General features: G+C 49.4%; 1 protein-coding gene across 1 annotated transcript in view; it reads left to right on the top strand.

Annotated features, from left to right (window-relative positions):
* The window catches only part of SMC1B (structural maintenance of chromosomes 1B), a 2,420,665-nt gene that overhangs the window by 374,262 nt on the left and 2,020,220 nt on the right, over positions 1-26,183 (top strand). Inside the window, exon 5 of the mRNA XM_086952745.1 lies at positions 9,043-9,281. Within this exon, the coding sequence (XP_086808871.1) occupies positions 9,043-9,281 (239 nt within the window). The remainder of the gene's footprint in view (positions 1-9,042; positions 9,282-26,183) is intronic.

Raw genomic sequence — 26,183 nt, 5'->3', positions numbered from 1 at the left:
TTTGTCTTGATAAGGTCCTCTATATATAGGTCCATGGCCCCCTTCCCCTCTGATTCCGGAAGGCCTAGAATACGGACGTTGTTCCTTCTGGAGCGTCCTTCCTGGTCGTCCAGCTTTTCTTGAAGTTGTTTGGTGGTCTTTTCTAGCCGTTCCATTGCCACCTGCAGGTCCGAGGTGTCCTCAATAAGTGATTTCGTGACCACCTCTACTTGGGCCACCCTCTCTGATATTTTCTTGAAATCTGCACGCAGCAGGGTCACCTCCGTGGAGATTGTGCCGACCGTCGCTTGGACGTCTGTGAGGGTTCTCATGATGGCCTCCAGTGTGACTTTCACAGTCCCGTTGGTGTCAGAGGAAGCTCCGGCTGAGTGCCGACCAGGCCCCTGCGAATGACCGGTGTGGGCGTAGGCAAACTTGTCCAGCTTCGATTGCGTTGCTGACATGCTCCTCGTGTTCTTGCCCGCCATGATGTCCTGCTAGCGTTACCAGTGTCCATGCAGACCTTCCCCCCGCTGTGTATCGTTGATGCAGCCGGTTAAGAGTGCAGGATTTAGACTCGTTTCAGCCCGTGGTGTGGCCGGTCTGTGGCTGCCTTTGGAAGCAGTAGAGAGATTCCCACTGCGTTTATGGCGGCGCTCGTAGGTCTTTGACTCCGTATTCTGTCACTCCTTCATGTGGAGCGCGCCGCTGCGCGTTAAGGTCGCAATGCGCCTCCGAGGGCTGGTGCCACGACAGTGTGGGCAGCCCCTCTGTCTAATGGCAGTCCGGGGTGATTTTTAGTGATGTGGGGGGGGCCGCGCCGATGCAGGCGCCGTCCACCTACTCGCGCCGTTTTCGTTGGGGTGCTTCCTCGATGATGTGCGGGGCCCCCACTGACCTTGCTTCTACTTGAGTCTTGGGCGAAGTGCGCCCTCAGGTGCAACGCTGTACGAGCGCCGAGGCGGAGCTCAGTGCCATTCAAGGAGGACCGGTCGCCGGCTAGTTCCGTCCCTTCCCGGCCGGGTGAGGTGCACTTCCGGTCGGCTCGCCTCCGTACCCAGGGCCGGTGCTGTTGAGTCGCTGCAGGCCGCGCCTCCCCATCGACGGACGGGGCACTTCCCGGCGTCGGATTGTCGCTGGGAGCGAGTCGTTCTGTGTCGCTCGGTTCCCTGGGGCCGATTTCACCCCTTCAGGCAGGTTGATGCTCGGATGGGCATTCGGATTTGTGTTCGGGCCGGAGTGCCTAGCGGAGCTCCCGGGTTAAGCTGCCGCCATGCTCGGCAGTTGGCCACGCCCCCTGCCAAATGTTTTTGGGTCTGGAGACTGGAGGCAATAGAGACGCGTAGACATCACTGGTGGGATCACACTACATCTAGTCTTTCAACTAGTCTTTCACCCTTGGAGCTGTAATTCCGCCCCAATGTAAGGCAATTTGTCTTTTGGCTAACAATAATGCTATTGCAGTGAAGCGCCTAATCGCAGCGGGAGAACATACCCCAGCAGCGGTGAGGGTGTAAGTACAGTCTCAACCATTGGTCCCAAATGTTCCAAAACAGCTTCCCAGAATACCAGGACAGCAGGGCAATTCCATGGTACATGAATGAAGTCGGAAAGCTCAGCTGCACATCTTTGGCTAGCGTCTGGCTAAGAACGGTCCATCTTGGCTAGCCGTATGTGACATAAGCTCTATGGAGATATTTTAAATGTAAAAGCGTATTCCTATAATTATTAGAGACATAGCGCGTCTGCTCACAGCAGTAGCTCCATTCCTTGTCCACTAAGGGCTGCATTAAGCCCCGTTCCCAGGCCGCACGTGCCGACCCCACTCCCCGCCGGTCGAAGAGATTGTGCAAAGTGGTATAGTCTGAAGACTAGGTGTGTGCTGTCTGGTGATGTAATTATTATAGTGAGGGGTGTAAGTTCAGGGGATTCCGCTGCTAAGGGGCGCAGCGCCACGACCAGCGAGTTCCGCGTCTTGAGCACAAGGAAACGGTCCAGCGGGGACAAACCACAGTCCTCCTCCAGGTCCGCCACCGAGCGCACACGGCCGACTACATTGGCTACCGGTGGCCAGGCGGATTGAGTTTAAAGCTCTCTGCTTGGCCTTCAAGATTTTGAAGCGTGCCACTCCAGGAATCTTGGCCGACCTGCTGCTGCCATATGTACCTACTCTCCAACTCCGTCCCTTTGGGCAAAACTTGGTAGGGGTTCCTCGGGTAAGTGGGGTACACGCTGGGGGACGCTTGTTTCATACTATGGCGGCAAAAACTCTGGAACTTGCTTCCAGTACAGATCCGCAGTTAGAACAACTATCCAGCTTTCCGGAAGTCAGTCAAAACACACCTCTTTCCGCTGTTGTAGACCTTTCTGTCTAACTTCTGTTTGGTTCTTACTGCTGTTAGTGCCGGGACGCCTCTTTGCTGGTGCAGCTGTCGCGCTCTATAAAATGTTATAACATAACAGACCGTCCTTGAACATGTACACTACAAAGTGGAGTCGGCAGCGAGCGAGTGCGCGTTGTTAATTTCTCAACAGTCGGAGACAGCCATGGGGTGCACAATAGGGGTAGATGAGGAGAGTACAAACGTTCGGCCCCTAAATATCTGCAAAATCGTCCCCAAGCCCAGCTTGTGGTTTGTAACGTATGAATCTCAGCAGGGGTCTTGGTGAATCCAAGCGGTAGAATAGTAGACAACAGGATAGGGCGGGCCTGAGTATGTTCAGGTTTTAAAAATTGCTATTGTGCATCTGGATGATGCCAATAGTAAGCATAGTGTGTCTGTGCCACTAAATAATATAAGTAGAAGTCAGGAACTCCGAACCCGCCCCGTTCAAAAGGCTGAATAAGTGTTCGCCATTCAACCCGCCTTTTTTCCCGCCCAAAGTTTTCGCGTCAGCATGCTTTGGAGTGTATCGAAGAAGGCTACTGTTAGTGTGATTGGGATGTTCAAGTACAGATATAAAATATTTGGCAAAACCACCTTCTTAATAACTGCAATCCGGCAAGCTACAAACAACAGAAATGCTATCCAGCGATCTATTTGCCCTGCTAGATGGTCTATGGCTGGGCCATAATTTAGGCGAATGACCTCCGAAGCAGTACAATGTAGCACCACGCCAAGATATTTATGGGGGTCATCGCACCATTGCTTGGGAAAGTCCAATAAAAATGGGAGGGTGGCGTCAGTTAAAGGAAACACTTCCGATTTAGCCCAGTTGATGACCACGCCAGAGAAAGCTCCAAAGCGGATCACCTCATGTATTAGAGGAGAAAGATTAGTGGCGTGCTCTCGAACGAATAAAAGGATGTCGTCCCCATATAAAGAGGACAGAAGGGGACCCTGATGGAAACCTATTCACCGCTGGAGGTGACGCTATAATGAACAATAGAGGTGACAGTGGGCATCCTTTCCTGGTGCCTCAGGATAAGGAGAATTGGTCCGATAACCCACCGTTAATGCTGAGCCGCGCAACTGGGTTGGTGTATAATAGTCGTACTAGGGATTGAAAGTTCTGCGGAAAGCCGAGCTTTGTGAGTGCAGCCTGGAGAAAGTTCCATACAAGGGACTCAAATGATATTTCAGCATCAAGTAATATCACAGTGGCGGTAAAGAGAGGGGCTGTTTTGGTTAATAACGGCGTACAGTGTGCACAAGTTTACTGAGGTCAAGCGACCCGGTACAAAGGAGAAATGATCAGGCATATGATAAGGGATATTCTCGTTGCCAGGACTTTGGCCAGTATCTTGTAATCTTGGTTTAATAAAGACAGCGGTCGCTAAGACGCAAAGTTATCAGGCAGTTTACTCGGTTTCAGAAGTAGTGTTAAAATTGCCTTTCGCATGGTAAGAGGTAGTTTGCCCGACTCTAGTGCCTCTGCATAGAACTCCAGAAGATCCGGAATTAGTATTAATTTGTACGTTTTATAGAACATGCCAGTAAGGCCATCGTGCTGGGGGCACGGTACCCGTCCAGTTTTTTAATAGCTTCTTTGATCTCGTCCGCACCAATAGGCGAAGCTAGAAAGTCCTGCTGACCCTTTTCAATCCACACCATCACAATTTCATTCAAATATTCGGAGAGGGCTGTGCCGGTCGGTGGAGAGCATGGCACCGTGCTCAGTCTGGAGCTGAGTAACATACGTGGCATGCTGCTAGGGGGTGAGCAGGCGGGTTAGAGTGCGCCCCAGTCTCTCGCCTTCTTCATACACTTTTGCACACGCTTACTTTCCCAAATAATTGGTCTCACGAAGCACCAGATCCTGGAAATCACTTAAGAGGCCTGCGGGCCGATGTAGCAGAGGATGGAGAGTAGGAGAGTAGGGGGCAGCGCCAGCCAATATCTGGGCATCCAGGTCCCGCAGTTCGCGCTCAACTGCATCAAGGTCCAGACAAATCGTACGTAATACTCCTGCCTGTTTGGGTATGCAGACACCACTAAAGTAAACCTTAAAGGCCTCCCATAGGGTGGCATAGCGCTGCACATAACCCACGTTGTTGAGGAAATAGTCGACTATTGCATCTTGCACTTCGCTCTTGAAGACAGTGTATTATAATGCCTCGGATGGGAAACACCAGGATCTAAAGGTACGCGCAACTGCAGGGAGGGTAACTGAAAGTAGTACTGGCGAATGGTCAGATAGCGTTCAAGGTAAGTGAGTCACTTCTTTTAATGTGATTAAGAAGTCCGGGGTTGTGTACCACCTATCTAAACAGGACCAGGTGCCATGTGGTGCAGAGTATAACAAAAATCCCTTATCTACTGGGTGGATATTTCGCCAGGCATCAGACAACTAATGCGTGAGTAATAAAGTTTCCAGTTCCCCCTTAGAGTTTGGCTTTGTAATGTGGCCTGCACCAGTAGCGCCTACGTTAGGCTGTTACGTGAGATTAAAATCGCCCCATGTATGATAGTCAATTGTTGTTGCAGACATGTGCCTGGAGATACTAGAAAAGAAGTCACGGGTCTCAATATTAGGGGCGTAAACATTAATGAGGAATATTTGTTTTGCGCCCATATATCCAGCCACCAGTAGAAAGCGCCCTTCTGGGTCAGCAGTCACCGATTGGGTCACAAAGAGGATCGCTATATGAATAAGTATGCAAACTCCCTGGGAATAAGTGCTATAGTTAGAAAATAATCTATTGTCCCCCCAGGAAGTTGCGAAACGATTGACTGAGTTTGGAGCATAATGGGTCTCTTGTAGGAAAGCAATGTGTATTTTGTGCCTCGTCAGATTGGCCATTCCCTGCCGTCCCATACGGGGTTTGACAGCCCCCTCACATTCCATGTGACGTATTTAAATTCCAGCCCCTCAGCGCCACCACCAGTATCCCTCATGGTAGACAGAAAAATATATGGACTGACACCCCCCTGCAATTAGTTCTAAACATTTCGCCAATGAACAGAGGCACTGCCTGCACTGTGCAAACATGAGAAACCGCATAAACCCGCGAACCCCTCCTCACCGCCCCCCTCCCACATTGCATTAGCACCCAATCTGGATCCGGTGAATCCCAACACATCTTCAAAAAACCCAAAAGGAGAACACAACAAGAATTAGGAGATCTCCTGAGGGGATAGCAACGCCCCGAGCGGGCCACATAGCATGATAGTCATTATACGCAAATATACATGTTACTACATACGGCAAGAGTTAAAACAGTAGCTATAATGTCCCTAGGAATAGCGAACAATGAAGAAGGAAATCTTACCGCTGAGACTGTGAACTGTCAGTGGATCTGTATCCAGTAGGACCATTGAGGTGATGAGGGTAGTCTGTTCCAGTCGTCAGCTAGTGGTGAGGAAGCCAAGGATCACTTCCCCCGGCGATGGACCTCTGCTGGACTGGCGACACTTCCAAAACTCCACCGCATCTGTGGGGCTGTCGAAAACAGAGGTTTTGCCATCAATTTGCACACGAAGGGTCACTGAAAAGAGCATCGCATAGTGAATGTTTGCATTTCTCAGGGTTCGCTTAACGTCCTGGAACTTGTGCCTGACTTTCTGCACCATTGGTGTGAAATCAGTGTAAATAGATAACAACATTCCCTGAAATTGCAGGTCGCCCACCTGTCTGGCCCTTCTCAGAGTGGTGTTGTGGTCTCGAAAATTAAGCAATCTCGCTATGATGAGGCGCAGGGGCACCGGGGGCTGGTTTAAGATCCAGAGACCTATGAGCATGTTCCACTGCAAATGTGGACGAGAAACAGTCACAGCCACATAGCTCAGTCAGCAGGCGCTCCACATATGCCTCCATAGGGCCCGTGTTGGTCGTCTCTGTCACACCGGCAATCCGGAGGTTCTTGTGTCGCGTCCTCGCCTCCAAATCCTCTGCCTTGGTTGCTGTTGTCTTCACTGGGGCGCTCTGTGCGATCCAACCTCTTGGCCATTGCTGCTTGTGCGTCTTCGACATCCGAGATACACTTTTCTGCAATATCTATGCGGGCCTAGTGCTGCTCTACTCGCCCATGTATGGTGTCTATCCAAGCACCCAACGCATCAAAGCGCGCATCTAAGGCCTTGAAGCCGGACCGCAACTCCGCCATGATGGCTGCAGTGCCCTCCAGTGGAGATTGTTCGATTAGCTGTGAGTCCGCACGGTCCAGTGGATCGCCCCTGGCTGCGTCCTCGCCACTCTCCCACCTGGTGCTCTTGGCAGTCCAAATGAAAGTTGATGCTGTTTGTGGTCCACGCGACTCATGATCAGCAAGACTGGCACCAAAAATGTAAGTATGAGAGTGGGAGAGAGAGCCACCATTATAGTGTGGGGTGAAGCCGGGGAATTACTCCACAGTCAACACGGGGGCCTGAGAGGGACACCAGCCACACCAACCTCCTACAATGTAGCAGCGTTCTAGTTAGTCCAACAGGCCACGTACACCAGAACCAGCCTAACGGATTCTCATTTGGGCAGGAGAAATAAAGGGACTGAGGCGGGTGGGGCCTCAATCCGTCAATATTGACGCCGGTGTCCGCATTAAGCGACCACCCATCCAAGACTGTCCCCGGCGAGATGTCCCCACTGCCCCATTCGGGACCTCTGCACAGAACAATCGGTGACATTCAATCACAATGTCTACCACACCATTATTATCAGCTACCAACAGCTATTAGCTCTGTATCTTCCTGTTTATGAGGGCTGTTAACGGCATACTTTTTTATTTCATCCCTATTACCATGCCAACCCAAATAGAGCAACTTGCACAGGTCCCCTACCCAAGAAAACATACCAGAACTACCAGAGATAAGAAAATGAGAAACATGTTGTTGCAGTGCTATTGACTTTCGACCCTACAACATGTTCATTATTTTTTTAATATTTGTGGGTGCACAGTTCCTTCCTCGACTGTGTTGTTTTTATGATTAAAGGGTCTTTCTTTCCATCTGCCCTAGTGGTAGACGAAAGGACGCCACTCAAGTGCATTTGTGTAGCTAAAATGACATCAGATCACATGCAAAGTCAATGTTTCATTCCAGTTCTGAAATGCCTTAACAGATGCGAACATGAAATCAAGGAGAAGGCCTCTTGGAGCTCATAAGTCATTGGAGTGTTTCAGGAATCATCTGAACAGTGTTAACACCTCTTATTAGCTGAACTGCACACTCAGGGCATACTACTACAAATGAGGCCCTTTCTTTAGGGCCAACCTCCACTCCATTGTATTAAAATTCCCTTCAGATTCTTGTAGGAATTTGTCACTTTCTTTTAGTCACCTGCACATACAGTGGTGAAGATATCATCAGTTGGTGGATCAGTTGAGTGGGTAAGATGAGCAAGACCGATGAAAGAAGTGGCTGGTAAAGGTGGACAAGGGCAATGTAGGTGTAGGAATACTGGAACGCGACTAGAAGTGACTCTGGAAAGGGAAAGCTGGTTTGAGCCTAATGCAAGCAATGAAAGCGAGTGGGTTCGTGGGTGATCCTGCTCACGCCATCTATTTCGTGGACTCAGAATATGAGCCGGGAAAATAACTTGTCTTACACCCTGATCCTGGGGTGACCATCCTGATACTGCTACTACAACTCTTATCTACAAGCGTGATCATACTATTTGTTATTTGAAGCCCTGACGAAGTTCCTACTGTGAAAAGGACTGAAACGTGTTGGCTGATTGCTGATTTTTATGATTAATAATTTTCAATAAAATATGATGAACTGATACTGGAAATATTGAATATTGACTCTATTTCTGGTGCACCTTCCTCTTGGTGTATATGGGTTGCGGATGGTGAATGGGCGAAAGGAGGACTGTGGATGGGGCCATCAATGAATATGATTAGATAGCAATGGGAGGTGTAAAGGGTGTCTGAATAACTAATTCAATGATCAGGAGAAACTAAATGAGTTCAAGAGTCTCTTCCATCCTATTAATGTCTTAACACGTTTTAATGTACCTACATAGTTGTACGCAGGAAAGACACGCATTGTCTGCTTCTATTTTGTAAATCCCTAAGCAGGAAATTGCATACCCTCAAAAATTAGGGAGCCACACTTCTCTGAGGGGGAATCAGGGTTGGCAACTGGCCATGACAGTGTAATGCAGTGCTTTCCAAACATGCTATGCACTGGGGAGGTGGATGGTAACCTCGCATAACGTGTGCCCGTGGGAATTTCGCCGGAGATGCTTACAAGCTTTAAGGAAAACAGATGTGCTGTCATTTCTCAGTACGCCAGACATATGCTACTCCAGTAACATGTGCAGGAAGGTGATCTCAGCATGTACCCATTCCCGCCGTTAGCCTCTTCCCTCACAGACTTCACAGTCAGGAGATGTACAGATTAATGGAAAGGAAGGTATAGCCTTAGATCAAAGTAGGCCAGTCTCTAGATATATTTTGGAGCGATGTTGAAATGTAATCTTCTATTCTAAATATTCCATTTATGCTAGAAAGTCATTCATTTTTTTGTGGAACACTGTGCCATTCATGTCAATCAATAGAGAAAGATTTGCTGTAGGATTACATTCAACTATTACATTTTTCCTTATTGTGCAAGACAGAATTCTTCTTTATTGTACAAGACTTGTTCTTTGGAATTCACTCTGGTTTGTTGCTCTTTTTAGGCAGAACGTTATCAGATACTACTCAAAGAGCTGAAAGAAAGCAAGATAGTGTTGCAACTATTTCGTCTTTATTACAACGAAAAGAACATTGACTTGCTTAACAGTACTTTAGATGAAAAAAATCTGAGTCTGAATACCCATAGAAATCGCCTTTCTGTGGCTGAAGAAGCTTTTAAGTCAAAAAAGAAAGACCTTGGAAAACTAAGTAGAGAACAACAACAAATTGAGAAAGAAGTCAAGTAAGTTTTTTTGTCCTGATATATAGAAAACTCGTTTTTTTGCAAATTTAATCATCCCTAATGGAATGTGATCTCGGGTGTGAAGTGTATTGGTAGGTAGTTGTTTTAACAGAGCGTGAAATTCCGGAAGTGATATTTTTGCTACCAGTGATAATACGATATGTGATATCATCTAAATGAATGAAAGTTTTGTAGTGTATGGCTGCTACTCAACAAGGGCTTACAGGTATCAGGTTAGAAAGCTAAAAATAGGAGAATAACCAAGAAAAACAATGTGAAGTCATAAGTAGCAACTTTATAATTATGTTTATTTAGAAAGCTCACTATCATTCATGAGGGTATTTTGGTACTGATCAGGTGTGTGTGCCTAGCCTTGCTTATGGTAGGTTGGCTAATTGAAAAGCCAGGTATTCAGCTTTTTGCAAAATACAATAAGAGAGGAAGAGGCTGGTATGTGGAGTCGGAGGCCATTCCACGCTTTAGGAGTGATGTAACACTTGTTTCTGTGATTTGTTTCTGTGCGTGCATGAGGTGTGTGCGATTATGGTCCTGTGGAGCGGAGGTGTCTGGGTGGTTGGTGGAAGGAGATGAAACTCTTTAAGTCGGTCAGCCTAAGTAGTGTAGTGCCTTGTATGTGTGTTTGTGTAAGAAGCTTGAAGTGAACACTTTTGTGTTTGGGAGGACAGTGCGCTGAGGTGTGGTGTAGTGTGATTTCTGTGTGAGAGGTTGGGGTGAATCTGGCTGATGAGTTCTGGATTTTTTGTAGTCTTCTAGTGACTTACTTTGTGAACCTGGCGTAGAGGGTTTGCCTTAGATCAACTTGCTGGGGACTAGGACGTGAGTAACAGTTTTTTAGTGTTGCTAAGGAGCCATTTGAAGATCTTCCTGAGCTTCTTTAGGTATAGAAGCAGGTTGCAGTGACTGCGTTTTCTTGTGTCTTCATGTCTAATTTGCTGTTCAATCAATCAATCAGGAATTTATAGATTGCGCTACTCACCCGTGTGGGTCTCAAGGCGCTAGGGGGGGTGGGGGGTGCAGCTCCGGATCAGTCAAAGAGCCAGGTCTTGAGTCTTGAGGTGTGCAGAGTAGGGGAGCATCTGATGTTGACTGGGAGCTCTTTCCATGCCTTTGCTTTTGATGATTATTCCGAGGTAGCTGGAATGGGTTCTAGGTGTGGGTCCAAGTTTGACTGGCCACAAGTTGGAGTCCCATTGTGAGGTTTTCTTGCTGTAGATCACTACTTCTGTCTTGGTGTTGAGCTGGAGACAGCTGGTTTTCATCCAGTTAATGACTTTGGTCATTCAGGCAGTGAACTTGTTACTTGTGTTGGGGGCCTTGTCTGAGAGGGAGTTGCTTATTGTCTGCGTAGGAAAGGATATTGATGTCATGTGCATGAATGACAGTAGAGGGTTCATACATACGTTGAAGAGGGTGGGACTGAACATGAGCCTTGAGGCACTCTGCAGATGAGTTTACAGGCTTCTGAGGAGTAAGGTGCCACACTGAGAGTTCTGCTGTGCTCATTTAAGGACCAGATCCAACTGAGAGTGAGTCCTTAGGTGCCAATCTTGTGCAGGTGCCTGAGGAGGATAGGGTTTGAGACGGTGTCAAATGGTACACAGAGGTCCAGGAGAATGAGGGCTGCCTTGTTGCCTGTATCAAGGGTCATTCGGATGTCATCTGTGGCGGCCATGAGTGCTGTTTCTGTACTGTGGCCTAAATCCGGACAGCGTGACGTTGAGCACCTGGTTGTTGCACCTTTGCTGTATTTGGTAGGAGGGAGATGGGTCTGTAGTTGGAAGTGTGGCTGGGTCAGCGGATGGTTTCTTGAGCAGGGGCATGACGGTGCCATGTTTCCAGGTGTCCGGGAATGTGGTTGAGTGAATGTGGGGTTGAGGATGGGTGCTAGTGCTTTGCTGGTCGGTAGGAGTCCTTTGGTGAAGGCATGGTGGGCACAAGGATAGAGCCTCCGAGTGCATGGTCTTCATGGTAGCAGAGATTTTGACAGTAGTGATGGTATGCCACAAGGTCATGGTTTGTTCTTCGGCTGTTATTGGAAGTTATGTTGCAAAGAAACACCACACCAGGCATATTTGAGTGGATTGCGGCAGTGCCAGGGCCTACTACGTAACAGTGAGTAATAACCGATGGAACAGTGGGAATATGACCAGGCCGGGCAGGATGGCCGCTGAGCAGTCACAGGAGTAAGTCGCCAAGAGCTCTCTCTCTCCCTTTGGAAAAAGATGGCGAACAGAAAATGACAATAAACCAACGAGGCAATGAGGAATCTTAGTTGGTTAAGGATAAAAAACTTACTACTACAGACCTTGCGCCTCCTGCAGCTGAATACTTGGTATAAAGCCACTGAGACCCCGAAATATAGATCGGCTGGAAGGGAGCAAAGCAGGACACAGAGGAGACCGTGAAGATTACAGACTAACATACAGTTACAAGGCAGCAAGCAGCATCAAGGAGTGCAGACATTGCCATGGAATCAGCCTCGAAAAAAAAAGAGTTGAGGAAGAGAGAGAAAGAAAAAGACGTGGAGGCTAGAGCCGATGCAAGAGCAGAACGACAGGTAATAGCAGCTGCAGCAGCAGCCGCGGAGAAAAAAGCACAGAAAGAGGCTGCAGCGTGTGTCACGAAGAAGGCAACCCCTAAAGCTCGGGGGAATACTTTAAGACAACCTACATTACCAGAGGCGTTCACAGGCAGTCGTGCTGCTAACCAGGGCGGCGAAACAACCAGAGCGGATCAAACTACACTGTCGGCGGGCGCAGCAGCTTCAACATCCTCACCTTTGCAGGGAGCAGAACAGAACTAGAGGCAGTGTATACGTCAGGAGCACCGAGCAGGGAGATCCCGGATGGACCGAGTGCAGATGCTGCAGAACAACGTGAGGCAGCCGGAGCAGGACAGGAGAGCCCGGAAAGACTGGGGAGCCGCGATCAAGTTGAGACAGCGGATGAAACTGTGGTGCTCCCAGCGACGTCTCCGGCACTTACAGAGGTTGCCCAGACTGAAGAGGTAAGCCACATTACAGAGGGGTCTGGCAGTAACGAGGCTACATTACAACCTCATGACCCCGCTGACATACCCCATAAAATCACGAACTCCAGTGTCACGGAATTGGGGGGAGACAGGGATCCCGAAGGTACGCCACTCCCAGATGCAAGTGGTAAAGACACGGGGGTCCGACCAAAGAGGATTATGGAGGTGAACGGGACCCTATACAGAGCACCCAAGATGGTGGAGTCGCCCAGGGGGGCCCAAGTATTGCGGAAGGCATTAAAACTATGGAAGGGCAGCCCCGGTCAGAAGGAGAAATACTTGAGCCTGGTACACCAAATGAAGAGCGATTCTATTCGGTCAACGACGAGTCAGGCACATCCTCTGAGAGTGAAGGTACAGAATCCGTATTGACCGGGTCAGATGAGAACTCTGCCACAAGTGGGGGCTCAAACTCAGAGCAGGACCAGGCATATTTACAGTCTTCCTCTGGGGACAAAGCTCAGCGGCATGTTTTGACTCAGAAGAGGAAATCCCACAGGAGTCGTACGGGACGTGAGCTGTGGAGTCCGGTTAGTCCGTCACAGCTTGAGATGGCAAAATACCTGGTGTGGGACTATTCGCCACATCCAATGGGAGGATGAGGGGGCACAAGGTGGGCACTCCAGACAGCAAACTTTAGCTCAATCTCAAGCTCAGGCTCAGGCTCAAAACACTACAATGGATTTACTATATACAACGCTGAAACAAATGCAGGGTGAGGCAAGGTCAGAGTCCAAGAGATCGAAACAGATTAATAAAAAGATCGAGGGTTCTCTTAGTAAGATGAACAAACTCTACGCTGAAATGGCGAGCCGGGTGACGGAGGTGGAGGAGAGAACAGGGAAACTTGAGGATGAGGTGTCCCGTTGGCAAGAGTTCAGAGCCGCGCAGGAAAAAATTAATGAGGATAAACAGTGGAAACTCGAGGACTTTGAGAACAGGCAGAGGCGTAATAATATCAGACTGCTAGGTATTTCTCAGAGGGCCGAGGAGCAGGACCCCAGAGCATTTATCATTACCCTGCTGAAGGAGGCATTTCCCGAGATCATTGGTTGGGACTGGGAGGTCGAGGTCCAGAGGGCACACAGGTTTCCCTTGGTCCAAAAGAGGACATATGGTGCCTCCCAAAACGAGAAACCAAGAGCCTTGCTGATCTATGTGGAGAATTATCTGGCCAGGCAAGAAATTATGGACAAGGCCAGACCACAGGACAAACGCTCCTTCAAAGGAACAACCTTCTTCGCACAACCTGATTTCTGCCATGCGACGGTAGAAAGGAGATGGAGGCTAAGGCAGTTAATCGATCCCTTTCAGAAGATAGGTTGCGAAGCTTATCTTTTGTTTCTAGCCAGGCTGAAAGTTATACTGAACGAACAGACTAGAATGTTTTTCTCTGAAATTAAAGCACAGTGTTTTTTGACGGAGTTAAAGGAAAAGAGAAACTGTGGGGAGGCTGGGACATCTGCTATTAAATGATTAAATGATTAACTGGCAGATGCATCAAGCAAAATACCTCCCGTTAAAATACCGAACCGGTAAAACAGGCCGATACCGAACGCAAAACCAGAAAATGCAATGCATCAACCTCAAATCGTTAAAAAATAAAGAATCGCTAAAAATACCCCCCGGTAGATTACCGAATCGCAAATCAGACAATCGGAAATAACGAACACCAAAGCTGACCTCGGAAATACCGAATCGCTAATAAAGAATTGCAATGGAATGCATGAAAAATCGCTAATACCGAAAAACGCAAAAATCGCTATTTAGCATGAGCAAAATAAGGGGAATCTCAAACAGGAGGTAAAGTTATTTGAAGGATAGGGAAAAAAATTATACTTCGCAGCAGGTGTTGACAATCAGTAACCCTTTACAAATGCCCTGGGAAACCCCACAAGTCTTCCAAAATGGCTGCCCCCTACGTGCTTGCTAGGAGGAGGAGGATCAACGCCCAGGCTCAGCGCAGGAGTATGATCCAGGACAGGGTCTTCAGGGTACGCATCACTTTGCTGGGGCAGACCGAGGAACAGGTGTACGATAAGTACAGACTCAACCGTGCCATGATCATGCGCCTAATAGCAGATCTGGACCAATTACTGCAGCACAAGACCCGTAGGACCAACGCCATACCAGCTCATGTGCAGGTCCTATGCTGCCTGCACCTGCTGGCGTCTGGAAGCTTCCAGGGGGTAATAGCTGAGACTGGAGGCGTGTCGCAAAGCGCATTATCACGCTTCTTCCACCGGTTCCTAGAGGCCATGCTGACATACATAAATCGCCACATCACCTTCCCCACAACCCCCCAGCAGCTGACCCGCACCAAACGGGAATTCTACCAGGTGGCACAATTCCCCCATGTGATAGGGTGTGTTGACTGCACGCATGTCCCCATCTGTCCTCCATCAGCCACCGAATACATATACCGCAACCGGAAGTCATCTCATTCTATTAATGTGCAGGTCGTGTGCAATGCTAAGTACATCATTACGGACCTTGTAGCCCAATTCCCCGGGAGCACACACAACGCTTACATATTCCGTCACTGTGGCATCCACAGGCGCCTGATCAACGGTGAATTTGGAGAGGGACACCTACTAGGTACATATTGATGCATCATCGTTCACTCCATCCCCACATGTATCATTGCACTCTCCCCATCCTGCAGGTGACAGCGCTTACGCATTTCGTGAGTTTCTACTCACTCCCTACCTCAACCCAGCAACACCGCAAGAGCAGCGCTACAACAGAGCACACATCAGCACAAGGAATGTGGTGGAGCGTACATTCGGCATCCTCAAGAGTCGCTTCCGAATACTGCACAAGACTGGAGGTGCCTTGCAGTACGACCCAGTGATCTGCTGCCAGATCATAGCTGTCTGTGCCATCCTGCACAACATCGCCACCCGCAGGGGGATACCCTTAGAGGTGGACGGAGAGGATGAACTACGTGCATACCAACCCCCCCGCCTCCCCCCCCCGCCCCCCCCAACACCAACAGGCGCATGTGCCCAATACAGCAGAAGGGCAACGGAAGCGGACATACATCACACAGCATCATTTCTGAGACAGGTAAGAGAGTGTCTTGACAACATGAACTGGTTTTGAAGGGTTTAATGGTCATGAACACCTGACTGGTGCAGAAATATGTAACTCAAACATGATGCAGCTGCATTAGAAGTTAAACTTAAATTGTCCCTTGTCAACACGGGTGATGCTTGTGGCACTATAGTTGGCCCATGGTTACGTCACCATGGATAGTGAGACTTTGCCACATGTCTGCTTGCGTTTGCCACGTACCCCCAGTCTCCTGTCCCGTGACTCCTCCGCATCTCCACAATGGGTGTCAGTGGCTGTTGCGCTGCGCACGCTGCGCCTCCTCCCGCTGGTCTCCGGCAGGGAGACGCTGCTCACACTGGAGGCTGCCTCACTCCCCTCATCCACTCCCACACTGCTGGCACTGGCTGACCCAGACTGCACTTGCTCCACTGCAGTGGTCACTCTCTCAAGGGCCCTTGCCACATCCCCACAATAATGCCCTAGGTCCACTTGCAGGGACACGGACCTGCGGGACAGCACAGCTGTGCTGTTGCACAGCTTAGTGATGGCCTTATTGGTAGAATTTACAGTGAGCATGATCTGCCTGTGCCTCCGGCGCTCACTTTGTTGGCACGTGTCAGTTCCTGCAGGCAAAGCTTGATCTCATTGTTGCCCGCAGCTACGGCTGTGGTGTGCTCACGCACAGCGTCAGTCATGTTTCCTTTGGGGTCAGACATGCACTCATTCATGTATTGACTACAACTCCCATGGTGCAACACTGTGGTGAGGGTATGTGTTTTTGGCACGGCTACATGTGCACTGAGTCTGGCATGGGGGAGTGGGCAGGGATTGACTACACGCTGCGTTGCTACGCTGCCATGCATCTTACCTTGTCCTCCTTCCGCAGCACCAGAGGTGTCCAGGTGTGTGACCCCCACAACAGCTTCCGGTTCTATAGTAGACTCCACTAGGCCCTCCAGGGCTGTGTTCGGTGTTACATTGGATGGGCCCCCATCTGTGCCTGCAGCATCCTTGACCCTCTGAGCGATCCTCTCCTTGGCCCTTTTAAGCAGGTCATACCAGCTTTTTTTTAAATCGTCAATGCTGCGGTGGGTGACTCCGCAGGCATTGACCTTGTCCTTGATGCGCAGCCACATCTTTCTTTTTTCCGCCTCAGGCACCTTCAGCGACAACTTCCCAAAAAGTTTGTCATTATTGCTGGTTACACGCTCAATCAGGATTTCGAGTTCCTTATCAGAAAACTTGCGCTTTCTCTTCCTGTGTGTGTCCTTTCCCTGCTGGGGGGCCTCCTTCTCCATCTTGACCTGCTTGCCTAGTCCTGGTTGCTGCTGGTTCAGTCTGGCTCCTCAGCTCCTGTGCTCTGCCTCCTCCTCTGAGCTCCTTGGGCACTGAATGGCGCACGGGCTGTCCTACTTCCTGGTTGTGATGTCATCAGCCTGCCTCCGATGCGTTGCGTATTTTTCACGATTTCGCGATTACCGAATTCGCAAATACCAGAATCACTAATACCGATTCGATATTTGCTACTTCGGTATTTGCTAGTCTCGCTAACGTACTTTCGCTATCTAATACCGAATTTTACCGATTCAGTAATTAATACCGATTTCATTGATGCCTCGCGGTTTGCATGTCCTTAATAGCGATTCCTTATTTTTCGTTATTACCGACATGGAATACCGAATTTTGATGCATATGCCCCTAAATGTTTAAATGAGTAATTTTACCAGGCAGTATATTAACACTAGCTTTAGCATTAGGTTGTTTGCCAAGATAAATGGATGGGGTATTATTGATATGTAGTCGGAGATTAGACAGATTTAACTTACCGGCTAGACATGAGGCTAGATGTATTGGGGTACCTGGTACACGCATGGTGGTTTATGGGGTTTGATTGTTTAAGTTGGTTAATGGAATTTTGGCACTTAGGGAGAGAGGGGGGACCGACACTCTAGGGGCTAGGAGGCAGTCACACTTAGGTCAGAATTGACCTATTTGCCTGTACGGGGTGGGGGGCTGGGGGGAGGGAGGGGGAAGGGGCACAGGACAGAATATAGGGAAAAGAAATAGGACACATCAAAACGACGAAACTATTCAAAAGGAACTCAGGATACATGTAAGGGAAACAAGGGCTGCATTCACGTTGAAAGATGTAATTTTGGCAAAAAAATCAGTTGAAAACCTAAAGGCAAAGACAACGCCATTGGCAGTAAGAGTGGTACTGAGGGCGAAAAAAAGAAATATTTCTTTTTGGGTCAAGAGGTTCAGAAATAATAAAGACTTAGGATGAGCTCAAAAGTTAAGGTGTTAACAATGAACGTATGTGGGTTGAATGATTTTAAAAAAAAATGTTTTTATTGCAGATTCATAAACAAAACATTGAAATAGTTCAACCTTCACGCCCCTGATCATCATAAGGCACATTTCCATAATAAAATTGCACACAGCCATTCAGCCCACATCCCGAAGGCTGGGCGGCGTACATGTCCGATCCATTGTTAATGTCAAGGAAGCCACCTCACAGAGATAACTCCCAAACCCCTCCCCCATGCTCTCATCCGAATACAGCATTTCGCCGGCGGTGAATGGTGTCATTGTCAGCATAACCCGCACCATCCAGTCACACTTCAGAACCCCCCCGTAGTAGTTCTCCCAAATTTCTATCGGGAACCAATCTATGCATTAACCGGAGCTCCATTCCACGGGCGTTCTTTCCTTCGTCTATAACCAAGGCTCTCTTCTGCGGGCATCCCTCCTATTTCTGTATCGGAACTCTACTAACCCCCCCCCCCCCCCCCCCACTGCTACTGATGTGGGCAATAATCATATATTCTCACTCAAGACTTCGCTATCTGAGGGGTCTATACATACACTCCTTCATGTCCCATGGAACCCCCTACTCAGATCATCCCTTAGTCTTCATCCTCTGTCAATTAGTCCTTCAGAGCCTGTACTATTGCCTCCCAGGCCCTCGCCATCTCCAAGCCCTTCACATTTGCTGTCCGAGCGGCTTGCCGCAGCCTAACCACACCCTCACTCCGGGACCATTTCTGCAGCTCATTCATCCATCTCCTGACTGATGGGCCTTCCTTTGATTTCCTGGGCCAGGTGATCTCCCTCTGGGCCAGTATAAGTCTGAGGTCAATGAACTTACTTGTGATTTTTGTCTTGGCCGTGTGAGGGAACCAAAGCAGCAGACATGTCGCCGTGTCATACTCCACTTGACGATCAGTGACTGCATTAAGAAGCTCCCCTACCTCCGTCCAATACGACCCTAGTTTCGGGCATCCCCATAGTAAATGGTCCTGCTCCACCTCAGGTGCCAAACATCTCGGGCATGCTGCATCCTGTACCCGGAAGTACCTTCTTATCTTTCCCGGGGTCAAATAGGCCCTGTGTAGTACAAAGAAATGCACTTGCTGAAAGCGGGCATTTCTGCTTCCCTTCCATGTTCTCTTCAAAATATGTCCCCAAACCGTGTCTGGTATGGGTTTCCCTAAGCTCTCCTCCCATTTCTCTTTCAGGGCTGTAAGCGGTTCCAGCCCCTCATTCAGCATTCTTGAGTGGAGGCATGTAACCGCCTTAATTGTACCCGCAGCCATTACTACATATTGACAGGCCATAGTCATGCTGGGTTCTGCCAACCCCCCTCTCCAGTGTTTCTGCATCGCCACTACTACCGCCGCATGTAACAGGTAGCTCCCATCCGGAGGCCAAATTGATCTTGAAGTGCTCTCAAGGGGACCAACACCCCATCAATATACAAGTCTCCCACCACCTGAAGGCCCAGATCCTCCCATTCCAATAAAGGAGACCAGTCTCCCCCATGTGGCAGCGCTGTCAGCATCCCCAGAGGAATCTCCGGCGCATATGGGCGCGCCACCTTCGCTCTCTTCAAGCTCCTATGCCAACACATCCGCAAAGTCCTCTCCTCCATGGTCAAGCCTCTCAACTCAAATTTCTGTTGCATAATTATATATGATAGGATATGTCTTTGAATGCCTTTCCCTCTGTCTTGGTCTGGTCCTCTAAATTCTCTAGCAATGTTTTGGGTTAGTATCTGTAACTGTGCCACTAGGTAATATAGCTCAAAATCGGTGACCGCCATCCCTCCCTCAAGCTTGGGTCTCAGCAGTGCATTCAGTGCCACCCTACGCCTCCCATGACCCCAAAGAAAATCAATAATCATTGTTCTCAATTCTCTAAAGACCCGCTGGGGGACCCATACCGGCAATGTGCGAAAGTAGTAGAGCAACCTGGGCAAAGCCACCATCTTTAGCAGTGCTAAAGATGGTGCCTGCACCGATAGAGGGAGGGACGCCCAAAAAGTCATGCAACCCTCAGAGCCCTAATACAGCATCCTCTATTTCCTTCCAGCATATCTATAGCATCGTGATATATGCGGACCCCTAAATAGGTAAAGCAAGTTCCTTCCCAGACAACATCCACTGTTAGAGGAGGATAAGGCGTATCCGTCCGCAACGGAAAAACACATGTCTTGTTCCAGTTTACCTTAAGGCCGATAGTCTCCCAAAACTCGACAGCATTGCAACTGCACCCTCCAGCTCCCCTCCTGTATCTTCCAGGTACAGCAACAAATCGTCCGCATACAATGATATGTGATGAAATTCCCTACCATTGCCAATCCCATTGTACAGTGCCCCTACACGCGCCTGGGCCACCAGCGTCTCCATCGCTAACGCAAATAACAGAGGAGATAGCGAGCATCCCTGCCTCGTCCCCGTACGCACCGGGTAGTCGGAGGATATACCAGGACCCAGTCTCACCCTAGCCGTCACGGAAGAGTAGGGAACTCTCGTCCAGCGTCCAAATCTTTCACCTAAGCCAAACTTCTCCAGTACTTTATCAAGGTACCCCAATTCTAGGCTATCGAAAGCTTTCTCGATATCAACCGATAACACTGCTGGCTTTTGATCTGACTCCATGTGACTCTCCAATATTCGGATTAAACGGCGGATGTTTATTGAGGTGTTCCTAGTGGGAATGAACCCGGCTTGTTCTGTGCAAATTAGCGTGGTCTTGTGCGGCAATAATCTAGTGGCCAAAATGCGACTTAAAAGTTTGTAGTCCACCGCCAACATGGACAGCGGCCTATATGATGTAACGTCGGTAGCCTCCCTACCAGGTTTCCACAACGGGACCACCAGCGCTTTCCTCATCGATTGAGGTAGACACCCCAGTTCCAATGCTTCAGAGTATACCTCTAACAGCCTGGGTGCCAAAACATCTATATATTTTGCATAGAATTCGATCGGCAGGCCATCCACCCCCGGCGTCTTGTTCCTAGCCATCTGCTTGATGGCCACCCTAATCTCCGACACCGCGATGTCACCGCCCAATTCCTTCGCAGTATCCTCATCTAGCACCGGGAGTTGAACGCCCGCCAGGTAATTCTCAATGTCAGGGGCTTCAGCTTCCAGCTGACTTTCATACAGAGTCGAGTAGTATTTCAAGAAGCATGACAAGACTGCGGCTTGCGAATAGACCACCTCTCCCGTCTCCACCTTTATTCTCATAACTGGGCTCCCTCTAGGTTCTGGATTAGCAAGTTTCGCCAGCAGTGTACCTACTTTGTCCCTTTCTGCATGCACCTTGGTTATATACAACTTATAATCATAACACCGCAATCGCTCCGTTTCTGTCGCAACCAGTTCCCTTGCTTCCTGCAGCCGGGCATTTAATTCCGATCGCTCAGGCCTTTGCTGTTCTAGATCCCTAAATACACTTTCCGCAAATCAGCCAGGAATGTCGTTCTCTCATTCGAAAACCTACCAATGCTGAGGCCCCTTACCTCCACCTTCATAGCATTCCATTCCACTGACCTAGTAGTGGCTGTGCCCTCATTCTCGCCAAAATAAAGCTCAATACCCTGACGGACCGTATCGCTGAACACCTGGTCCTCCAAAGTATCAGGCCGCAACCTCCATGTGGGAACAGCTGATCTCACTCGCTGCCACTGAACAGATATCAACAAGGGATTATGATCTGAGATGGTTCTAGCTAAGTATTCTGTGTGTGTTATCATGGCGGCTAAAGGTCCACTACATAATACAGAATCTATCCGGACATGTAAGGCATGTATTGCTGAGAAGTAGGAATAGTCCCTAAAATCAGGATGTTGCTCTCGCCATACATCAATAAGGCCCCACCTCTCTTGCCAATCCTTCCTATGTTTAGCTAGTCTGCGCATTGGGGAGTCGGCCTGTGGTGGGTGTGATCTATCCAGCAATACATCTGTAATGGAGTTAAAGTCGCCTCCCAATATTATAGGACCCGCTAAAAAGGGAGCCAACGAACCAGCTAGTCTATTGAAAAAGTGGGCCTGATCCGTATTGGGAGCGTACACACTGCATAAAACCACGTCACGGCCGTACAGCCTTCCCTCCACTGCTACAGATCGACCTTCAGGGTCTACCAGATGGTTTGTGGCCTGAAAAGGAACTCCCGCTCTCACCCATACCAGCGCTCCCCTGGCAACCGCCGAGTAGGACGTGCCAAACACCTGGCCATGCCACCTCCTCTGCAGTGCAGTACATTCCTGCTTGGTTAAATGGGTCTCTTGCAACAGCGCTATCTGAATACCACGCCTCACCAGATATGCGTGCATCTTAAAGCACCTTGACATAGTTCGAAGTCCACGGACGTTCCATGTAAGACATTTCAAATTAGGTAACGTCTCCATTGCAGCCGTCCCTCAACCACCCCAACAGTATCTCTCGATCGCCCACATCATTGCAGCAAAACCCCCCATTCAAAACTCCCCTGAAAACTCCCACAACCCCCCTCCCCAGAACAGGACCTAATAACGCATCATCAGCCCCCATCCAAACTTGTAACATAACACACAGTCTTCTATTCTGTAGTCGTCACTACAGATGGCCTTAAGGGCAATAGGAGGGTGGCTCAGGGCCAACCGGGGGCAGGCCAGGCCCTCACCCCGAGCCCAAGATCCCATATGATGGCCTGCCACAGTACCTGCTGCTCTGCAGACCACCAGGGTCAACAATCCCATCAGAGCTAGTTATCGTGGTCCATGCCCGAAATTGTCACTCATTAAAGATCCCATCTGCTGTTTGGGGGGTGACCGATGGCCCTCCAGCACTGTCCACGTCCGAGAGGTCTCCCCCAGATTTTCCTCCTCCATCTTCAGACTCTGAGCCCACCGACGGCCCCTCTTGTTGTGAGCCCGTTATCACTGCAGTTACCGCCAGAGCCCCCTTTTTGTCCGCTGCCATTTGATCATCCTGCATCGCTCTCTTGAGTTTGTTTCGCTTGAGAATGCGTTGTGATTTTCGCACCTGGATAGGTTTCTGTCTCTCTCTATCCCCTCTACCTCTGCGGTCCGTACCAGCCCTGTATGACTCAAGCCATGTCCATGTTTCTTCGGGGGTTTGAAAGAAATGGGTCGATCCGTCCATGATCACTCGCAACTAGGCTGGGAAGAGTAAGGAATACTGTATACCCTCATCTCTCAGTTCTTTTTTTACAGCCAAATAAGAGGCCCTATGCTTTTGGACCTCCTGCGTATAGTCCGAAAAGATCGTGACCGAACTGTTGTTCACCTGGAAAGGCCCCGTCGAACGCGCTCTCTGTATCAGCAGATCTCTGTCCTTGAAATGCAGTACCTTGACCACCACTGGTCAGGGCGAGTGGCCCGGTAAAGGCGCCGGGCTGGAACCCTATGCGCCCGTTCCAAAGAAAAGAAGGGAGATAGGCCCTCCGGGGCCACAACCGTTTTAAACCAATTCTCCATATAAGCGACTGCGTCATTCCCTTCAGCTTTTTCCGGTAGGCCTACTACTCGTACGTTGTTCCTCCTATTGCGGCTTTCGGAATCTTCTGCCCTCTTTTCCAATGTCATCAAGCGATCCAGTATATCATTTAGCTTATGCTCCGCTGTCACCACCGCCGGCTTGAGTTCCTGAAGCAGTAGCTCATTTTCTTTCTCTCTATCTGCTAGCTTAGCTTGATCCGCCCTCAAGAGACCCAGTCCCGTGGCGACCTGCGCAATATCTTGATGTAGAGACTCCTTAGTCGCTGTTATGGCTTCCAGTATCCCATCCAACCTTTTGTTCAGTCTTTGCTCCTGTGCCGAACCTTCCAGATCGGTTTGAGCCTTGCACTCTGTCTCCAGCCCTTTCGCCTGGTCCTGCATCTGTTTCACTTTCAGTTCACGACTATTCGCGGCCATCTTGATCACCAAAATCACCGTTTCCGTTACACTTCCAAATAGTTCACCGGTCCTTATTTCAATTACCAGAGCGGTATTTCTCCAAGTATATTTCCACGTCGATCTTGTCCGCTTCCTGAACTCGCGGATACAACTTCAGGGGATTAAATCGTCCACAAGTCACATCCTCTCCCTCCGCTTCACCTTCGGAAGGGCTATCACCTTTCAGGTTTCCGGGGTAGCCGTGAGGCAGGCCTTATCCCTTTCTTAGCACTCAGCTCTTCGCTTCAGCTTTGGTCTGTCTGCTACAGCGCTATATCTACCGTTGAGATTCAGTAGTGGGTCTAGGCGCATTCAATTCGGGGGCTCCACATCCGCGTCCAAAATGGCTGCTCACCATCTGTGGCGTCCTCTTCCGGTGGGGCAACGAGCACCCCTAGAAAGTTCTCCACCTCACTCCAGCAGGGAGTCAGCGGCTCACGAGCCTTCTCCTTTTTTTTTTTTTGGTTAGCCCCTTCTGTGCGCCCTTTGCGCCCCCCAGATGCAATATTAAAGTAGGTCCCAGTATAGTAGCACCGTAGTAGCTATGCAATGGCGGGAATGCAGGTTATGTGTTTCAGTACCAGTAATTAATTGCTCGTTGTCGCCCAGGGAACTGCTCCGTGTGGTCCCGGGGTGCAGCCCCGCCTCTCCGACCGATCTATATGCAACTTCACTCGGTCTGATCACACCACAGTGCCGCTTCAGGTCGCTGATCTCGTTATCAGGCGTCGGCCCGTGCCACAACGTTCACCGGGGTGGGCCTGTCAGCGACTCATCTTCATACAGTTTAATAGTCAGTCCCGTGATCCGTTGCCCTGCACAGGGGTGGGAGGGTTTATCGGGGCCTCTGCGCGGTGCTACCGACCACCTATGAGTTCGGAGTGGCGGCTCCAGTTGATCCCACACCTGTGTACTCCCTAGGACGGTGCTCTTCCTCGCAACCCCTCTTCAGCCATCCGTAATCGGGCTCTCCTCAGCAGCAGCCGTCTCGGGCTGCACTGGGAGAACGAGGCCTTCCTCTCATGGTCGCCATCTTGGGTAGCAGACGTCGTATCAGCAGTCGTAGTCTTTTGAGGTGGGGGGGAGTCCACTCTTTCCTAGCCTCGTCTGTCGGCCTCTTCATGGTGTGGACCCCACTCCGCTCGCCCTTTCAGCTGCTTTCCTTTGCTATTCTCCCGTCGTGGCACTCCGCACCTCCCCTTTCATTCTCTTCGACTCGGGGCTGCCGCCATCTTGTATTCAGACCGCAACACCTCCAACTCCGAAATCGGCTCTCCTCACACCATTCGGCCTTCCGCTTCTTCGATAGTATGCTCCTTAGCTACCCCTGGTGTTCCGAGCAGAGTGCCTGCACCGCGAGCGGCTCTTAGGCAAGGTTTATCAGGAGAAATTGCGGGATCGGGTGCGGAGCTACAGGCAAAAGGTAGCCCTATTAATGAAAAACACTCAGGCAGAATTTATATGTCTACAAGAGACCCATATAGAAGGCAATAAGCCTGTTTTGTTAGAACAACTGGGGCTGCGTGTGGCGGCATATTCAAAACAAGGGGCAAAGGTCAGGGGGGGTGGCCATTCTAACTAAACTATTTAATATTAGTACCAGGAAAAAAACTAGAAGATCCTTGGGGTAGGTGGGCCCTGATTGAGTGCTTAATTGGAAAGGACTGGGTTACAATCGGGTCCGTTTATGGGTCAACAGAGGATGACCCTGAAATATTCGAGTTTCTGGATATAGAATTGGCTACCTGGGCACCAAGAGTGATCCTCGCAGGGGATTTTAACATCGATGGGGCATCAGGTTTGGGACTAAACACTAGGGGCGTATATCAAGGGAGGAAAAAGAGGGTGTGCAGAGCAATCCTAAGTATGGCTAGTAACAACGCCTTAATGGATGTCTGAGAAGAGCTTAAAGTGGGCGAGGACGGCTTTACCTACTAATTGGCCCCTCATAGGAAGTGTGTTCACCTGGATTACTTCTTCACCTCCGGGTTACCTTTAAATACCCTTACGATAGCAAGGCTACCCTGTATTTTGTCTGACCATAACCCCCTATTACTGACAATAATAGGTAGTGGGCTTAAAAGACAGGCTAAATCATGGACTTTTGAAAGAGAACTCTTGACTGATACAGACTTCTGGGATATTAACAGAGGGAGCACTAATCCAGGAAATGATTGGGATACATTTAAAGCCGGGGTGCGAGGTGAAACATTGAGCTTTAGCCTAGCTAAGCAGAAAAAGGAGAAAGCTAAGGTGGAACAGGCAAACAGCGCCCTGATGAACGCAGAGCAGAGACTTGAACAGGCTATTGCAGAGGGGCTGGAGCTGGAACAATACTTAATGGAGGTCATGGTGGCTAAAGCGGATGCAGAGGAGAACATAGCAGTAAAATCAGCAAAGATATATAATGCTAAGAGAGAACAATCCTACGAATATAGCGAAAGGGTAGGGCGGACATTGGCAGCACGCATGAGACAGAGGTTGGCAAAAGGCGAAATTAAGGAGATAAGAGATAGTGGGGGTAACATGGTTTCAGATAGGGAAGGTATCCTCGAGGTCTTTAG

This window comes from Lissotriton vulgaris, chromosome 1_2, assembly GCF_964263255.1.
Source record: "Lissotriton vulgaris chromosome 1_2, aLisVul1.2, whole genome shotgun sequence".
Taxonomy (NCBI): Eukaryota; Metazoa; Chordata; class Amphibia; order Caudata; family Salamandridae; genus Lissotriton; species Lissotriton vulgaris.
The sequence above is the reverse complement of the archived record's forward strand: the minus strand, read 5'-3'. Positions and strand labels throughout refer to the sequence as shown.